Source organism: Aedes albopictus, chromosome 2 (assembly GCF_035046485.1).
Source record: "Aedes albopictus strain Foshan chromosome 2, AalbF5, whole genome shotgun sequence".
In the NCBI taxonomy this organism is placed as follows: domain Eukaryota; kingdom Metazoa; phylum Arthropoda; class Insecta; order Diptera; family Culicidae; genus Aedes; species Aedes albopictus.
The window spans coordinates 304,450,621-304,469,197 of NC_085137.1; the positions used below are offsets into that span (position 1 = coordinate 304,450,621).

An 18,577-nucleotide genomic window follows, 5' to 3' on the forward strand; every position below is an offset into this window, starting at 1 on the left:
TTTTGAAATTATTGAAATCACGTAATTTTTGAATACCCCTTTTTAAGCAATAAAAATACTATATAACATATCTAGGCAACCTATAACTTCGATTAAACACATAAAAAGAGTTTTGGCCGAACTTTATCTTTTTCCGACCATTGTGAGTTATTAACAACGTACGGTACCAACTACCGCCTCGGTACAACCTTGAGCGACTGTCGCAACCTGATGTCGTCCCATCATACGCGCAGCATAACGAGGCAACGTTACCTGACGAGGGCGAGCTCGCTGTGGCCTTTCTACAGGAATGCTGGAGATGGAATACAACACAGTTGAAAGCAAAATCGCGTACGTGGAAAGAAGTCGACGAAACGAATGATTTGACGAGGAGTGCAGAGCGATTTTGGAGAAAAATGTAGAGTGGGCGGTAATGCTGCAGCAACGAACCCGGAAAAACGTGGAACGTTACAAACATAAGCGTGAAAAGGAGACTCACCTCTTTTAGGAGGTTTAGCACTGCATGGAAGAAGCGGAGTGCGAAGAAATGGAACTGCTGTGCCGTTCCCAAGAAAGTTCTACCAGAAGCTCAACGCATCTCACAACGGCTTCGTGCCGCGAGATGAAAAATACAGGGAGGATAATGACGGGGGCCTCTTGACCTGCTTTTGACGGACCGAAGTGAGAACTTTTGAATCATCAACATATAGAATGCTGCCCACAAATTGCTATCCCACTCCCGACAAACTCGCAAAATGTGAGTTCTTTCTTCGGAAGGGAAGTAAAACGTGGGTCCCGAGATGAACTAGCCTAGGGCTTAAAATCTCGTTAATACAGATAAAAAAAAAATGCTGTCCTAGATCATCTTTCATCGTTTGTCACCTAAAATAAATGAGTTCGGGGGAAGTCAACAAGCCGGCTCTATCGACGGTCGGTCGACAATGGATTAGATCTTCGCCGTATGACAAATTTTGTACGAATGCCGTGAATACTAGGTCCCAACACATCACCTGTTCATCAAATTCAAGGCGGCATACAACAGTATCGATCGCACAGAGCTTCGGAAAATCATGGACAAACAAGGCTTTCTTGGGCAGCTGACCAGATAAGGGTGCGAAAGGGTTTCCGGTGAACTATCCAATGCATTCAATTCTCGCCAGGGACTGCGACAAGGTGACTCTCATGTAGCTGGGCTCAATAGCTGGGGTACGATTTTCACAAAATCCGGTTGATTTGTGTGCTTTGCGGACGACATGGATATTATTGCCAGGGCATTTGGAATGGTTACAGATCTGTACACCCGCCAAGGCGAAACTGGAAGCATTTTCTCATTTTTTCGGTTTTTGATTTTTTATTAACACTCCCACTGCCATGCTATAAATCACTTACACCAACTGCCATGCCTCAAAACAGTGGGAACGGTATTTTTCAACTGCTAATATCTCAGCCGTTTTTCATCCGATTTGCAAAATTTTTGAAGCTATGAATTTTCCCAGCCTTCCAGATGAATATAAAATTTTCAAACTATGGATTTGACCAAAGTTCTTTTTTTGAGTACTCAAAAACTCGGAGCAAGTACCTTAAAAAATACTGTTTTTCTGGAGCCATTCCGAATGTAAATTAGTTTCCACGCTTATTTTAATGTTGAATTGCCCATATTAATAAAGCAAAATTATTGCAAAGAAATATATGGAGATACTCATTATTTAAGACTATAAAATCTTCACAAAATTACGTATAATACAGAAAATTTGTATATTCGGTTTGAACTTTGTATTCATCGCGACAACCCCTGTGTTTTATTGCTTGAAACCAATCACGTGCACATGAGAAATCTTTTTCCAAACGATTGTGAAAAGTATGAATCTCAGAAACTACAAAATTTTCATAAAATCACGTATAATACAGGAAATTAGTATTTTCAGTTTGAACTTCACGTTCATCGCGACAATCTCCATGTTATATTGCTTGAAAACAATCACGTGTACATAAGAATACATTTACAGATAAATGAGTACAAGTGTAATTCATAAAAACTACAAAATCTTCACAAAATTACATGTAATACAGACAATTTGTATATTCGGTTTGAACTTTGTATTCATCGCGACAACCCCTGTGTTTTATTGCTTGAAAACAATCACGTGTACATGAGAAAACTTTTTCAGAACGATTATGAAAAGTGTGTGTTTGAGAAACTACAAAATTTTCATAAAATCACGTATAATACAGGAAATTTTTATTTTCAGTTTGAACTTTATGTTCATCGCGACAATCCCCATGTTATATTGCTTGAAAATAATCGCGTGTACATAAGAATACATCTACAGATAAATCGGGACAAGTGTGAATCATAAAATTACAAAATCTTCACAAAATTACGTATAATACAGAAAATTTGTATATTCGGTTTGAACTTTACATTCATCGCGACAACCCCTGTGTTTATTGCTTGAAAACAATCACGTGTACATGAGAAAATTTCTTCCAATCGATTGTGAAAAGTGTGTGTTTTAGTAACTACAAAATTTTCACAAAATCACGTATAATACAAGGAATTCGTATTTTCAGTTCGAACTTCACATTCATCGCGACAATCCTTGTGTTTTATTGCTTGAAAACAATTACGTGCACATAGGAAAACTTTTTCAAAGCATTTGTGAGAAGTGTGAATCATCAAAACTACAAAATCTTCACAAAATTACGTACAATACAGAAATGTTGTATATTCGGTTCGAACTTTACACTCATCGTGACAATCATTGTGTTATATTGTTTCAAAGCAATCACGTGTATATAAGAATAAATTTACAGATCACTGAAAACATGGATTCCTACAATTTTTTTTTTCTTCTAGGCATTCCTACAGAAATTGTTTCAAGCATTGTTGAGAAAACTTTCCTGGGATTTCCTAAGTAATTCCTCGGACCTGGTGTGATGGTTAGTTAAAGCACAGGCATTTCACTCCGAGGACCTGGGATCAAATCCCACTCCCGAAAAAAAACACACACAATGTGAGTTCTTCCTTCGGAAGGGAAGTAAAGCGTGGGTCCTGAGATGAACTAGCCAAGAGCTAAAAATCTCGTTAATACAGATAAAAAAAATAATTCCTCATGGGATTGCTAATGAGATTCCTCATTGAATTTCTTCAGGAATTCATCCTGAGATTATTTCTTCTGTGTTTATTTCAGGAACAACTGCAGGAATAATTTTAAAAATTCCTCCAAGAATTCCCCAGGAACTCTTTTAAGAATTTCTTTAGGACTTCCTCTTGGAATTCTTTCAGGAATTCCTCCAGGAAATAATCCAGTACATTCTCCAGGAACTTTTTATGGATTCCCTTGGGAATGCCTCTTGGAAATGCATCCAGGATTCATCCTGGGGTTTCTACAGGAACGCCTGCAGGGATACCTTCAGGAACTGCTACAGGGATTCATCCAAAAGTTCATCCATTCTTTCTAGAATTACTTCAGGATTTCTCCAAGAATTCCATCTGTGATTTATTCAGGAACTTATCATGGGATTTCTCAATTAATTTGTTCAGGAATTCCTCTAAGAATTCTTCCAGTGATTTCTCTGGAGATTGTTTCAGGGATTCCTCTAAAAACTCCTCCAAGGAATCCTACTGAAATGCCTCTAATTTTTTATCATATTCCTCTAGGAATTCCTTCAGAAATGCTTCCAGGAATTCTTGTAGAGATTCCTCTAGGAGTTTCTCCAGAGGCTATCTAGGGTATCTTCCAGAAACTCCTTCAGGAATTTCTCCAAGGCTTCACTCGGGAATTCCTTCTGTGATTCTTTCTGGAACAACTTATTTTAAAAATTCCCCTAGTAACTTTTCTTAGGATTTCTTCAGGAATTTCTCCTTGAATTATTTAAGGAACTCCTCCAGGTATAAATTCAGTACTTCCTTCAGGAACTGTTTAGGGATTCTCTTGGGAATTCCTTGGGATTCTTCAGGAATTCCTCTAGAGTTTTCTTCAGGAACTGCTATAGGGATTCCTCCAAGAATTCCATCAGGATTTTCCCTAGGAATTCCTACTGGATTTTTTCCAGTAATTATTCAGGGGATTCCTCCAAGGGTTTTTCCAGATACTCTTACAGGAATTCTTCCAAAGAATTCTCCAGGAATTTATTCAAGGGTTCCTCCAAGAATTCCACTACGAATTCTCCTCGGCATTCTTCCAGGAATTTATTCAGGGATTTTTCAGGGATTCCAACTTGGATTCACGAAGAAAATTTTCCAGGGTTCTTTTCAGCGATTCCTTCAGGGATCCCTCTTGTATTCCTCCAGGAATTCATGCAGGCATTCATCAAATATAGGAAAATTCTCCAGAAAATTCACCAGGAATTGATCTAGAAATTCCTCCATAAATTCTGTCATAAATTCATCCAAGAATTTCTCTATGAAATCCTTCAGGGATTCCTTCAAAAATTCTTCAAGGATTATCTCTAGGAAGACCCTTTGAAATTTTTCGAGGGATTCCTTCAGGAATTCTTCCAGATTTTCCTCCAGTAATTGCTGCAGCGATTCCTTCAGGAAATCTGCAAAGAGAATTCTTCCAGAAACTTCTTCGGGGATTTCTGCACGAATTGCTCTAAGGATTTCTCCAGGGATTTTTCAAAAATTCCCTTGAGGATTTCTTCATGAATTCCTCCAGAAATTCCTCTAGAAATTCCTCCAGGAACTTTTCAAGATTTTTACAAATTATTACAAAAAAATCTCCCAGAGTTCCTTCAGCGATTCCTAAAAAAAATCATCCAATAACTATTTCAATGATTCCTCTAGGGGATTCCTCCAGGTAATCTTCCAGATATTCCTCCGGAAATTCTCACAGAAATATCTCTTGGAATTGCTCTAGGATTTAGTCTAGGAATTGCTCCAGGATCTCCTGCAGGAAAATCTCCAGGAAATGCCCCAGGAATTTCTTCAGGAGTTGATACAAAAATTGCTAATGGACATTCTTCAGAAATTATGTCAGCAATTTTTCCAGGAATTTCTCCAGAAAATCCTTTAGGAATTTCTTTAAAAATTCTTGCAGGAAATTCTCCAGGAATACCTTAAGGATATTTTAGGAATTCCTTCAGGCATTTCTCCAGGAATTACTCCAAATATTGTTTCAAGAATTGTTTCAATGATTCCTCCTGGGATTTCTCCAAGAATTTCTCCAGGGCGTTTCTCAAGAATTCCTCTAGGAAATCCTTCGAAGATTCCTCCAAGAAATACTTCAAAGATTCATCCAGGAAATCGTTCAGAAATTCCTCTAAGAATCTTCTAGGGATTTCTTCAGATTTTTTTCCAGGATGTTTTCCAGTGATACTTTCAGGAATTCCTCTAGAAACTCCTCTAGGAGTTGCTTCAGGAATTCCTCCTGGGTTTTGTCACAAATTTCTCTAAGGATTCCACTAGGCATTAGATCAGTAATTCCTTCGAAAATTTCTCCACGAATCCCTTCAGAAATTCCTCTAGAAAATCCTTCAGGAATTTCTCAAGGGATTTTTTCAGAAAAATAAATTTTCCAGATTTCCTTTAGAGATATCTCCAAAAATTCATCCAGAAATTCTTTCAAGAATTTCTCTAGAGATTCATCCAGGAATTCCTTCAAGGATTCCTCCAACACTTCTCACAGGAATACTTCTAGGAATTCCTCCAGGCATTCCTTCAGGATTTTATCAAGGAATTTCTCCAGGAACTCCTCCGGGAATAACTCCAGGAATTTCTTCAGGAATTCTTCCAGGAAATGCTCCTGGACATCTTGCAGATTTCAGATTTTTCCAGAGATTCTTCCGGGAAATTCTTCGAAAATTCATCCAGGAAATCCTCCAGAAATTCCTCTATGGATTCTTCCAGGAAATCCTTCTGAAATTTCTCAAGGGATTTTTCTAGAAATTTCTCCAGAAGTTCCTTCCAGAATTCCTCTGGATATTTCACTAGGAGTTGCTCCAAGAGCTCCATCAGATATTTATCCAGAAATTGCTACTGGGTCTCATCCAAGAATTCCTCAGGGGGTTACGCCAGGAATTCATTTAAAAGTTGCTCCATGCATTCCGTCAGGATTCTCTCTAGAGATTTTTTCAGGAATTGCTTCAGACATTCCTCCAGGAATTCCTTCACGGATTACTCCAAGAATTTCTTCAGAGGTTCCTTCAGTAATTCCTCCAAGATTTTCTCTAAGAATTCCTTAAGAGATTTCTTCAAAAATGTAGTAAGAAGTTCCTTCAGAAATTTCAGAAATTCTTCAGTCATCTTTTGCAGGGATGTACCCACGAGTTTCTCCAGGATTATTTGATATTTTTTTATTATTTCATCAATTTCTGGAGGAATTTATGCAGCGAATAGTATTGGAAGATAATTTAATAAAGATGCATACAAGAACCAGGAAATTATCCAAGGATTCTTTCAGTAACCCCTCCAGCAGTTTCTTCAGAAGTTTACTCAGCGATTCCATTAGTAATTCTTTCAATAAGCGAGACTATTAGTCCTTCAGGGAATCTTCCATGCAACACACATGCCACAAAAAAGTCACGGCAGGGCAGGTTTTACATTATGCAGAAGTCACAGTGACTTACTATAAACATCTAGATACTTACATGCTAAAAGTGCTTTCATACATTTCTCCAGGAAATCCTTCAGGAATTCACCCAGGAAAGACTCTTTCGGAATTCTCCCATGAATTCATCCCGAAATTTCTCTCAAAAATGCAGCAAGTTCTTCTCAAATTCTTCCAAACATTTTTCTTTGAATAAACTCTAGGATTTTTTAAATTCTTCTAAGGATCCTTCTGGAAATACGTTCATTAACATTTCTGTAGGATTATGCTCTGATATTAGTGCATGCAGTATACGGGTATATAATACCACCTTAAGAGAGATTCCAGCAAGGATGTACTCGGAACAATTCAACTGAAGGTTATTTCAAAATAATTATACAAAGAGGATGCCGCTACGAACGTTGTGTTTTCACCAAAAATAAAACAAAATCTGTATTTTACGTAATTTTGTGAATATATTGTAGTTCTAATAGTTCCTCATTCTCACAATCATTCTGAGAATGTATTCTTATGTACTTGATTATTTTCATGCAAAAAGCCATAAGGGTGTCACGATCAATGCTGAGCTCGAACTTAAAATACATTTATCTTGCATTATACCAGAGGTTTTCAACCAGGGGGAATTCCCCCATAGGGGGGAATTTCGTTCTTTCATGCGGGGAATTGACAACTCAAGAATATTATCTTATGATTTTATCTAAAGAACGAAGAAACAATTTTCAACATTGAAACTTTTCAGTGTATCGTGAATCATCGTCGTCAAAATGTAAGTGTACACTCTCAGAAAAAATCATGTAAATTTAAGTTCACTTGAATGCACATAAAAGGAGCGGCCCGTTTGACACTAATTTACGTCTTCTATCACAAATAAAATCGAGTTAGCAATCGCTAGAGCTGAAGCGAGAGATAAAACATGTGTAAGTAAAACCCTGTATTTCACGTATTTTTTTGAAGATTTTGTAGTTTTCAAGAATCATACTTATCATGCGCATGTTGAGTTCCAACCACAAATACAAACTTCCTGTATTATACGTAAAATTGTGAAAACTGTGCAGTTTTTATGATTCATACTTCTCCCTATCGCTGTGGAAATGTATTCTTATGTATGTATGTGATTGTTTTAAAGCAATGAGAGACATGGATTGTTGCGACGGACGTGAAGTGTAAAACTGAAATTACAAATTTCCAGTATTTCACGTAATTTTGTGGTTTTTTTAGTTCCTAAGATTTACACATTTCACATTCGTTTTGAAAAAGTATTCTTATGCACATGCGATTGTTCTCAATAAATAAAACACAGGGGTTGTTACGGCAAATATGAAGTTCGAACCGAATATACTTATTTTCTGTATTATACGTATTTTTGTGAAGATTTTGTATTTTTTAAGATTCACACTTCTCACTTTCGCGTTGAAAAGTATTCCTATGTATACGTGATTGTTTTCAAGCAATAAAACACTAGGGTTGTCGCGATGAATATAAAGTTCAAACCGAATATATAAATTTTCTGTATTGTACGCAATTTTGTGAAGATTTTGTAGTTTTTATGTACACGTGATGATTTTCAAGCAATATAATATGGGAATTGTCGCGATGGACCTAAAGTTCAAACTGAAAATACAAATTTCCTGTATTATACGTGATTTTATGAAAATTTTGTAGTTTCTGAGATTCACACTTTTCACAATCGTTTGGAAAAAGATTTCTCATGTGCACGTGATTGGTTTCAAGCAATAAAACACAGGGATTGTCGCGATGAATACAAAGTTCAAATCGAATATTCAAATTTTCTGTATTGTACGTAATTTTGTGAAGATTTTGTAGTTTTTATGATTCACACTTGTCCCCATTGATCTGTAAATGTATTCTTATGTACACGTGATTGTTTTCAAGCAATATAACATGGGGATTGTCGCTGTTGTCACGGCGTAAGACGTAGGACAAAATCACGGTTCTCGTAGCAATTTCTTTATTGTTGAAAAGGCTTTAAAGCTAAAAATAAATGAATTCTGATTGTTGGTCATGTTTACATTTGTAAATACTCACAATTCTGTGACTCCAGTCTATGGTCCCTACGTCATATACCGTTTCGTAATAGCAGGTCTAGTCAAATTACCTAGTTTAGTAAGTTTTAAAGTCATAGTTATAAGTTTTACTATAGTATTTAAGTTTTACTCACTGTTTACGTCCGTAGGAATAAATTTAGGAATTTAATTGAATGACTAACCAAAGATAGCCGTAAGTAGTTCATTAAGCTAACCTAAAATGTGTTGTATGTGTAGTTCGTTTATAAGTTTTTGTTTTAACAATTCATTTGTGGCAACTCACTCAATTTCACTTGCTAACACAGCTAATCCAATAAGAAGTTTTCAATTATTTCTACTAATTATCAATAGTAAGGATAAGAGAGCTAATTCATTAAGCACATTTCACGTTCTTTTTCGTGTTGTTTTGACATGAGCCTTCGTCCCTACATCATTGGAGCCGATGGATGACAAGCACTCCGTCAGATCGGCAGCATCCCTATGGGAAATTTCTTTTGTAGTGGCGACGGGTGTAACGCCTTCCGTAACATTCCCCTCCTCGTAATGCTGCGCCAGTCCAGCAGGATTACCTACTGGAAGTACGTCAAGTACCGCAAGCTTCGCCACGGGACGGCGTAGTACTCCTGCACTAGTCTGGACGTCGACTTGTCGAATGCGTCCATCCCGTCCTGGTATAACTTGAACGACCTTGCCCCTAGGCCAACGGTTCCGGATGGCCTCGCCTACGATGAATACCAAATCTCCTTTCCGGATGGGTTTTACTTCTTCATGCCACTTGGTGCGCCGAGTCAAGACCGGCAAATATTCCCGTATCCATCTAGCCCAGAATTGGTCTAGGACGTAGCGACACAGATTCCACCCATTTCGCAATGCCTGGCTCTCCGTAGTCGACATTTTTTCCGGTTGCTTGACTCCATTGCTGCTCAGATGGATGAAATGGTTTGGGGTCAACGCCTCCTGATCTGACGTCTCCAGCGGCACGTACGTCAACGGTCTGGAATTTACCATCAACTCCGCCTCGCAGAGAATAGTCTGGAATACTTCTTCTGACGGTGCCCGGCAACTGTTGACTGACTCCATGGCTGCTTTTACTGCTCTGACCATCCGTTCCCATGCACCGCCCATGTGCGGGGAAGATGGTGGGATGAAGAACCACCGTGTATTGGTGTCGGTGAAGCTCTCCGCTAACTCCTGATTCATTTCAGCCATTTGACGGGCCAATTCCCGACTAGCACCCACGAAATTTGTTCCGTGATCCGTATAGATCTGCGTCGGAGCGCCCCGACGAGCGATGAATCGCCGCAACGCCATCTTAAAGGACTCTGTTGAGAGCGACGCAGTTACCTCCAAATGGACAGCTCTCACAGCCAGGCACGTGAAAAGTGCCACCCAGCGCTTCACTTGACTACGGCCGATCTTGACCATATACGGACCGAAATAGTCGATACCCACCAGCGAAAACGGACGGACAAATGGAGTTACTCGCGCAGCCGGAAGAGGCGCCATCCTGGGCACCTCCGGTCGCGTTTTATACACGACGCACCAACGACACTTCTTCGCCATCATCCGAATCATCGCCCGGAGTCCTGGGATGTGATATCGTTGGCGAATTTCGTTGACCACTGTTTCGCCGTTGTGGTGGCCGTACCGTCTATGGTACCAGTCAACTAACAGTTCTGTCACACGATGGGTTTTCGGCAGGATCACTGGATACTTCGCGTCGTACGCCGCCAGAGGAGATGCTTCTGTCCTACCTTCCATACGCATTACGCCGAACTCGTCCAAGAACGGCGATAGTTGTCTGATGCGACTTTCTGCCTCAAATTTCATCAGCTCTCCTTTTGTAGTCTTATTTTTCTCCAGAACGGTCAACTCTTCTGCGAATTCTTCCGCCTGAGCGAGTCGCCACAAAGCTCTCTCGCTTCGAACAAGATCCTCCTGCTGCAGACCACGACCGACCGGTTTGACATCTTGTTTCCTACAACGGTCCACAAACGAGTATACGTATGCTGTGGCCCGAAGCATTCGTTCCCACCTGGAAAACCGACTGCACTCTACAAATGGTTGAATCAACTGTACGTGATGAACGTGGATAGCACGAAGTTCTTCTTCGGTGGTTGGTGGCACTCGCTGTTGCGGCCACTCATTCTCCTCCATGTAGAGGAAATCCGGTCCAGTGAACCAGCGACCATCCGGCTGCATCATGGGACCTTTCCCCCATTTGGTGGCCTCATCCGCGACGTTGAGTTTGGTGGGAACCCAGCGCCATTCCTCGGACCGTGTGTCTTCCAGAATTTCACCGATTCGTACCGCCACGTACTGGCGATATTTGCGAGCATCCGAGTTGATCCACGACAGAACCGTTTTGGAGTCACTCCAAAGGAATCTGCGGCTGATCGGAAGAATGTGGTACTCTTCTATAGACTTTGCTAACCGGCTTCCGATGACCGCCGCCTGAAGCTCCAGTCTAGGGATCGACAGCGGCTTTAGTGGAGCAACCTTGGCCTTGGCTGCTACCAGGGAACATCGTGGCTGACCACGATCGATGACACGGAAGTAAGCCACACAAGCGAAGTTGGACTCGCTCGCGTCCACGAATACGTGGAGTTGCATAGTTTTGAAACACTCGCGATCGTAATCGGGAAAGTAGCAGCGTGGAATTCGTACTTGGTTCAATTTTGATAGTTGGTCGATCCACCGCATCCATTGATCGAAGATGTCGGTAGGAATGGCGTCGTCCCATCCGACTTGAGCTCTCCAGAGATCCTGAATAATTGTCTTGCCGTGAATTAGCAGGTTCGAAATAAGGCCGAGCGGGTCGAATACGCTCATCACGAATCTCAGGATGCTTCGCTTAGTTGTGAGAGTTTTGGTTGACGTTGATCGCTCGAGTTCGTCCGGCAAGGTCACGGAATACACAAACACGTCCTCGTTTGGTAACCAGGCCATACCCAGAACGCGTTCTACTTGGCTCTCCTTGTCGATGCTGAAATCTTTCGGCGATTTCGCTGGTTTCTCGCCCAGGCACTTCAACACGTTTTCCGAATTTGATCGCCAGTTTCGCAGCTCGAAGCCGGCTGCTGCTTGCACGCTCCGCACATCCTTTGCCAGCTTTGTCATGTCTTCCTCCGTATCGCGACTGTCTAGGTAGTCATCCACATAATGGTTTTCTACCACTTCTGTAGCCGCCTCCGGATATTCGTCCTTCCATTCTTCCGCGTTCTTATTCTTCACGAAGTTTGCTGAACACGGTGAACACGTGGACCCGAAGATCGCCACGTCCATCACGAAGATTTCTGGATTCGTTGACGGGTCTGTCCGGTAAAGAAACCGCTGAACTTGTCGGTCCTCCTCTCTTATGTTCAGCTGGTGGTACATCTCGCGGATGTCGCCTGCAATCGCTACTTGTCGTTGTCGAAACCGGCACAATACAGCTGGCAACGAAGAAAGAAGGTCTGGCCCTTTCAACAGCATGTCGTTCAGCGACACTCCTCTTACTTTGGCAGCCGCGTCCCAGATGATACGCACCTTACCGGGTTTCCGTGGGTTTGTGACAACTCCGATTGGCAGATACCATGTCCGGTTCGGGTCGCTTCCTTCTAACTCCTGAGGCGTGGCTTTGTGGGCATAGCCTTTGCACTGATAGTCGGAGATCTGCTTCTCCAAACTCGCCTGCAGCTCTGGACGCTTACTTAACTTCCGTTCTAGACAGATTAGACGACGCACTGCCATGTCGTAACTGGACGGCAGTTCCACTACATCACTCCTCCACAGCAATCCGGTTTCGTAGTGGCCGTCGGCTCTCTTCACCGTTGTTCGTCGCAAAATTTCCTTCGCTCTACGATCTTCTTCCGCTTCTGGTCCACAAGCTACGGATACAGCCAAGTTCTCCGCCGCGAAATATCCTTTCACCAGGTCATGTAGCTTGATATCCTCCACGCTCTTGCAAATGTGCAATAGCGGCGACCTCGAATCCATCTTCGAATCACCTACGCTTCCGAATACCGTCCATCCTAGTCTCGTTCTTGCTGCTACTGGCCCGCTTGGACATCCTTCCCGCGTCTTAAGAGGTAGCGCCAGTTTAATGTTGTCCAGCCCAATCAGGATTCTCGGAACGGCCTTTTCGTAACTTTTCACCGGTAGACCGGCCAAATATGGGAACTGTTGAGACAATTCTCCATACCGTAGCGACTGTACTGGAAGTTCCAGCTGGCGAACGGTGCTCACTCCAGTCAAGGGGAAACTTTTGCTGCCCTCCACACCCGAAATATTCAGGTTGACCAATCTGGAGTCCGCTTCGTGTCTAGAAACCTTCGCCGTCCACGTCAAACATAACGGCTGCAGCTCGCCGTCGAGGTTAAGCTGATCTGCGACTTCTTTCTCGATGAGCGTCGACGAAGAACCTTCGTCAAGGAAAGCAAATGTAGCTACTTGTGCTCCCTTGCCATGCAGCACCACAGGGATTATACGAAATATAGCTGCACTATGACTTCGACGGTGAATACTTACAACGGCGTCCGGTTTTGGACGAGCTCCGCTGCTGTCTGAGGAAGAAGGTTTGGTGCCAGTTGGCTGACTCGGATGAAGCGACGGATGATGTTTCTTGGTGCAACCATCGACGCCACAGGTGCGTGTCGACTTGCACGACCATCTTCCGTGGGGTACGAGGCAGACCGAGCAAAGCTGATGTGCTTCAACTGCTTTTAATCGGTCACCGAGACTTGAAGACTTGAACTTGTGGCAGTCCTTGATTCGGTGCTTCACGCTCTGGCAGATGAAGCAAGGTCTCTCCTGGTTTTCTGCCTTCTTTCCCTGTTCAAACTTCCGCGGCTCGGCAGACACGTGAGCATTCACGAAAGCTCTTTCCTTCCTCTGTTTCTCGCTTCCCACCGGGCGTACTCCATCGAAATCGTTGAAGTGCGCTACATCACTCGCCGCCGACGTGATGACACTCATGTAGTCACAAAATGTTCCGAGATCGACTAGACCAGCGCTTTTCTTATACAAAGCCCAGTCCAATCGGAGGTGTGGCGGCAATTTGTCCACCAGCTCTTGCAGTAGGGTCGGATTGGTTAAGTGGGCTTGCTGGTTAGCGGCCTTGAGATGGCCAACAAGATTCTGGACAACGAGACCAAAATTGACCAGCGTTTCCAGTCTTTCCGCTTTTGGGATGGGGACACTGCGCACTTTGTTGAGCAGCGACTGGACCAGACGCTCTGGGCTCCCGAACAACGTTTCCAGCGTCTCCATAATCTTCGGGACCGATGAAGGTAGCAGCAGATTGCTCCTCACAGCTTCCAGCGCCTTGCCTTTGAGACATCTCTGCAGTCTCATCAGATTTTCTGACTGCGAGTACCCACACATGGCAGTCGAGTTGTGGAAGCTGCTTATAAAAAGTGGCCATTCTTCGGGACTCCCATTGAATATTGGGAGCTCCTTCGGTACTACCTGCCTGGCAGACAATTGTTGCTGAAATTGTCCCCACATGGCTTGCTGGTTCTGGAGCTGCTGTAGCTGAGTAGCGTAAGGCTCTGCCGATTGCTGTAGTGGTACGCGTGACAGCGTCGGATGATGTTCCGATCTGTTGAGCAAAGACAACTCACCATCGGGAAAAGAAGGTGGTGGCAGTGGAGGGGTGTACGACGTCGACGCCCGCAGTACAGATGGTGGTAGTGAGAGGTCACCTAATTGATCACACAGCGATCGCGGTCCATGCGATAGTGTGTGTTGCTGCTGAGACGACGCCTGTGTCGTCGGTGGTAATAACATGCTCGATCGCGGTTCGGTTGAACAATCAATCGATAGATGCGACGGCTGTTCTACCGGCGGAGGGTGCGACGGCGCCGACACATGATCCTGCAGTGTCGGTGGTGGTTGTGCCGAAGCCGATGTAGGCAATTCGACGCTTGATGTTATCGGCCGACTGACCCTCGACTGTAGAAACGACTTTTCACTCAGTGGTGGAATTGGGACATGGGTTTGAGACGCGGGAGGTTTGTACAGTGCAATCGGCTCTGGGTACAAGAATGTTGGCAGAGGCGGTCGCGGAACCAGCTTTGGTAGTGTACGCTGCGGTTGAATCGGTTGAACAAACACCGACTGTGCATATACTGGCTGCGTATATACCGGCTGTATGCTCATCGATTGTATGTGTGGCGACGGTTGCACCACTGGCTGTTGGAAACCAACCGATCTAATAGGTGTAGATGCCGTAACTGGGTCTTTCATTCCGGCGATAGACGACATACCATCCGTGCAAATGTTTTCGCCCACGCATTCGTTCGCCGGCTTGGGGAGAGACGATCGACGTTCATCGTGCATCTGGCTCGATGCATACTGCTTGGGTTTCGTTCCAGTATACCTGGTCAGCATGCCTCCACACGGCACGTTAGCACCAGCAGCAATCGAAATCGGTGGAAAAATGTCTTCGACGTTTTCTGGCATTGGGTTCCCTCCAGCTGCTTCGTCCACACTGTTGACCCACTCCTCAATGTGGCTGTTGCGAGTCCCACGACTCACACGACTCCGACGACTACGCTGACTTCCCGCCTCATCATCCTCGGCCTGAGAGATGAGCAGAGCATACTTCTCATCCAAGTATCTCTTATCGAGAGCAGCTTTGGCTGCTAGCGCCTTCTCTTGTCGTACACGCTCCTGTTCCTGCTGCTCAAGGATCAGCTTCTCTTGAGCTCTCTTTTCCTCTTCCAACCGCATGAGCTGCAATTGGACTCTCGTCGATCGCGAAGTACTGCTGGTTCTCCCGGATACTGAATCGCCACTGCCCGTTAAAGCACAATCTTTGCATATCCACTTACCGGTGACATTCTCGGCCATCTCCCCACACGCACAATGGTACCAACGATTGCATCGCTCGCAAGCTACCATATCTGCTACGTTGTCGGGGATTTTGCACTTTTCGCAAATGCGCTGAGGTGTCCCAGCGGTGGCTTTCGCCGCGGATCGCGTCGTACGGACCATCGTGAATACGTCCTTTATTTGACCTTCGCTACCAGCAGCACGACCTTGCCGAGTAGAATTCTTTAAAGAATGTTGTCACGGCGTAAGACGTAGGACAAAATCACGGTTCTCGTAGCAATTTCTTTATTGTTGAAAAGGCTTTAAAGCTAAAAATAAATGAATTCTGATTGTTGGTCATGTTTACATTTGTAAATACTCACAATTCTGTGACTCCAGTCTATGGTCCCTACGTCATATACCGTTTCGTAATAGCAGGTCTAGTCAAATTACCTAGTTTAGTAAGTTTTAAAGTCATAGTTATAAGTTTTACTATAGTATTTAAGTTTTACTCACTGTTTACGTCCGTAGGAATAAATTTAGGAATTTAATTGAATGACTAACCAAAGATAGCCGTAAGTAGTTCATTAAGCTAACCTAAAATGTGTTGTATGTGTAGTTCGTTTATAAGTTTTTGTTTTAACAATTCATTTGTGGCAACTCACTCAATTTCACTTGCTAACACAGCTAATCCAATAAGAAGTTTTCAATTATTTCTACTAATTATCAATAGTAAGGATAAGAGAGCTAATTCATTAAGCACATTTCACGTTCTTTTTCGTGTTGTTTTGACATGAGCCTTCGTCCCTACATCATTGGAGCCGATGGATGACAAGCACCCCGTCAGATCGGCAGCATCCCTATGGGAAATTTCTTTTGTAGTGGCGACGGGTGTAACGCCTTCCGTAACAGTCGCGATGGACGTAAAGTTCAAACTGAAAATACGAATTTCCTGTATTATACGTGATTTTATGAAAATTTTGTAGTTTCTGAGATTCACACTTTTCACAATCGTTTGGAAAAAGATTTCTCATGTGCACGTGATTGGTTTCAAGCAATAAAACACAGGTGTTGTCGCGATGAATGTAAAGTTCAAATCGAATATACAAATTTTCTGTATTATACGTAATTTTGTGAAGATTTTATAGTCTTAAATAATGAGTATCTCCATATATTTCTTTGCAATAATTTTGCTTTATTAATATGGGCAATTCAACATTAAAATATGCGTGGAAACTAATTTACATTCGGAATGGCTCCAGAAAAACAGCATTTTTAAGGTACTTGCTCCGAGTTTTTGAGTACTCAAAAATAGACCTTTGGTCAAATCCATAATTTGAAAATTTTATACTCATCTAGAAAGCTGGGAAAATTCATAGCTTCAAAAATTTTGCAAATCGGATGAAAAACGGCTGAGTTATATCAAGTTGAAATTACCGTTCCCACTGTTTGGGAGGCATGGCAGTGGGAGTGTTAAATAACGAAGCAATATTTTCAAAATCGGTTTTCGTGCACATGTAGAGTATGGATCAATGTATCTTCTGAATTTTTTTGAGGTGGAAAATGTTTTCCATTTTGGCAGAAACCATTTTTTCGTCAAATTTTGTTCAAAAATGGTTTCTGCAAAAACGAAAAACATTTTCCACTACAAAAAAACAGGAGATACCTTGATACATACTCTACATGTGCACGAAAACCGATTTTGAAAATATTGCTTCGTTATTTAATAAAAAAATCAAAAACCAAAAAGTGAGGAAATGCTTCCAGTTTCGCCTTAAATTGCGAAGTAGCGAAGTAGGTGGATGCGTAATAAACAAAGTACATGCTGGGATGTCCCGCTATTTGGCCGAATGCCGTTTGGCGGTATGTCGTTTGGCCGAATGCCGTTTGGTCGAATTCCATCTGGCCAACCGGACCCGTCTAGGTAGTAATGTCACGACAAACGGGAATACCTTCCCGGTGGTGGAGGAATTCGTCTACCTCGGATCTTCACTGGCGGCTGACAACAATGTGAGTCGCGAAATTCGAAAGCACATCATCAGTGGAAGTCCTATATAATATGGGCTCCAGAAGAGGATTCACCCCCGCACCTAATGCACCATGTAGAAAATGCTAATAAGGCCGGTGGTTCTCTACGGATACGAGACATGGACCGTGCTCGAGGAGGACCTGCAAGCACTCGGAGTTTTCGAGCGAAACATGCTAAGGACGATTTCGGTGGTGCGCAAGAGAACCCAGTATCCAGAAGGTAGCCAAAGCCAGGAAGATACGATGGACATGGCATGTTGCAAGAATGCCGGACGACAACCTTGCAAAGCTGGTGTTCGCGACTGATTCGGTTCGCACAAAAATGCGTGGAGCTGAATATAATATGTATGGATCATCTGAACACACCTTTCGCGTCAATCGATATGTTGGGCAGCTACGTCCATTTAGGTATTACGTAACGCTAAAATCGACAATTTTTGACCCACTTCCTCTCCTCTGTGACGCTTTTTTATTTGAAAATACCAAAACTTTTGTATGGGACATAACCCTCGAATATACTTACTGATTCCCCTTAGAGCGTTACGTAATTAATGGACGGTGCCTTGGTGAGTATATGGGATGAGCTCATATATATCATATATCATCTCACAATCAGCAAAATTTTCTGAAAATAATGAAGTTTTTTTTTATTTTTCAAAAAATCATTTAAAATAGCTACTCTTTCTCAACGTACATTCAAAGAATAAGATGTCAGAGATTTACATTTACAAAAAAAATCCACAGCTAAGTTGATTGTTGAGCTCACGAGCCTTGTATTCTAGACGAGTGCTTTACATACTAAGCAACCGAGCCAATAATCGGAATAGTCAAAACTTCAATGTATATGCACGTTGCATGCCTTAGCTAGAATTAGCATTCATGTACGTTAACTAAAACTCAATTTTACCATCTATGTTTTGTATCGGGGCCCCAGATAGAAAAGGTGATAATTCTAGTGTTCGATTGAGTTCGCACATTTAGAACAAGTAAATGCCTTCTAAAGTGTAGATTTATAGTCACCATACGCTCATCCAGCATTCCATCAATGTAATAGCTCGCCCCTGCTGTGCGCCCAAAGAATGTAATTACGGCGTAGGATAATTTGATTAACACACCGGGTCGTTTATTTTATTATTTTTGCATCGCAACACACTAGTGGCACGCAGGTCACTTACGATT

General features: G+C 42.6%; 2 protein-coding genes across 4 annotated transcripts in view; one reads left to right on the forward strand and one right to left on the reverse strand.

Annotated features, from left to right (window-relative positions):
- Positions 1-18,577, forward strand: part of LOC134288187 (uncharacterized) — a 504,266-nt gene that overhangs the window by 361,839 nt on the left and 123,850 nt on the right. The gene's annotated exons all lie outside the window — the stretch shown is intronic.
- On the reverse strand, positions 8,449-9,902 carry LOC134288185 (uncharacterized). Of its 3 annotated transcripts, XM_062852178.1 has the most exons (3): positions 8,859-9,902; positions 8,710-8,790; positions 8,449-8,646 (listed from the first exon to the last, which is right to left on the reverse strand). In XM_062852178.1, exon 1 carries the CDS (start codon positions 9,884-9,886, stop codon positions 8,960-8,962), a length of 927 nt encoding a protein of 308 aa, XP_062708162.1. In that variant the 5' UTR covers positions 9,887-9,902; the 3' UTR covers positions 8,449-8,646; positions 8,710-8,790; positions 8,859-8,959. The 3 variants fall into 3 exon arrangements, with proteins under 3 accessions (XP_062708162.1, XP_062708160.1, XP_062708161.1); XM_062852176.1 differs by having other exon boundaries at positions 8,449-8,790; XM_062852177.1 differs by having other exon boundaries at positions 8,710-9,902.

Coding starts and splice junctions, on each gene's coding strand:
- LOC134288185 (XM_062852178.1), bottom strand. CDS start 9,886: ATGGCGTTGCGGCGATTCATCGCTCGTCGGGGCGCTCCGACGCAGATC.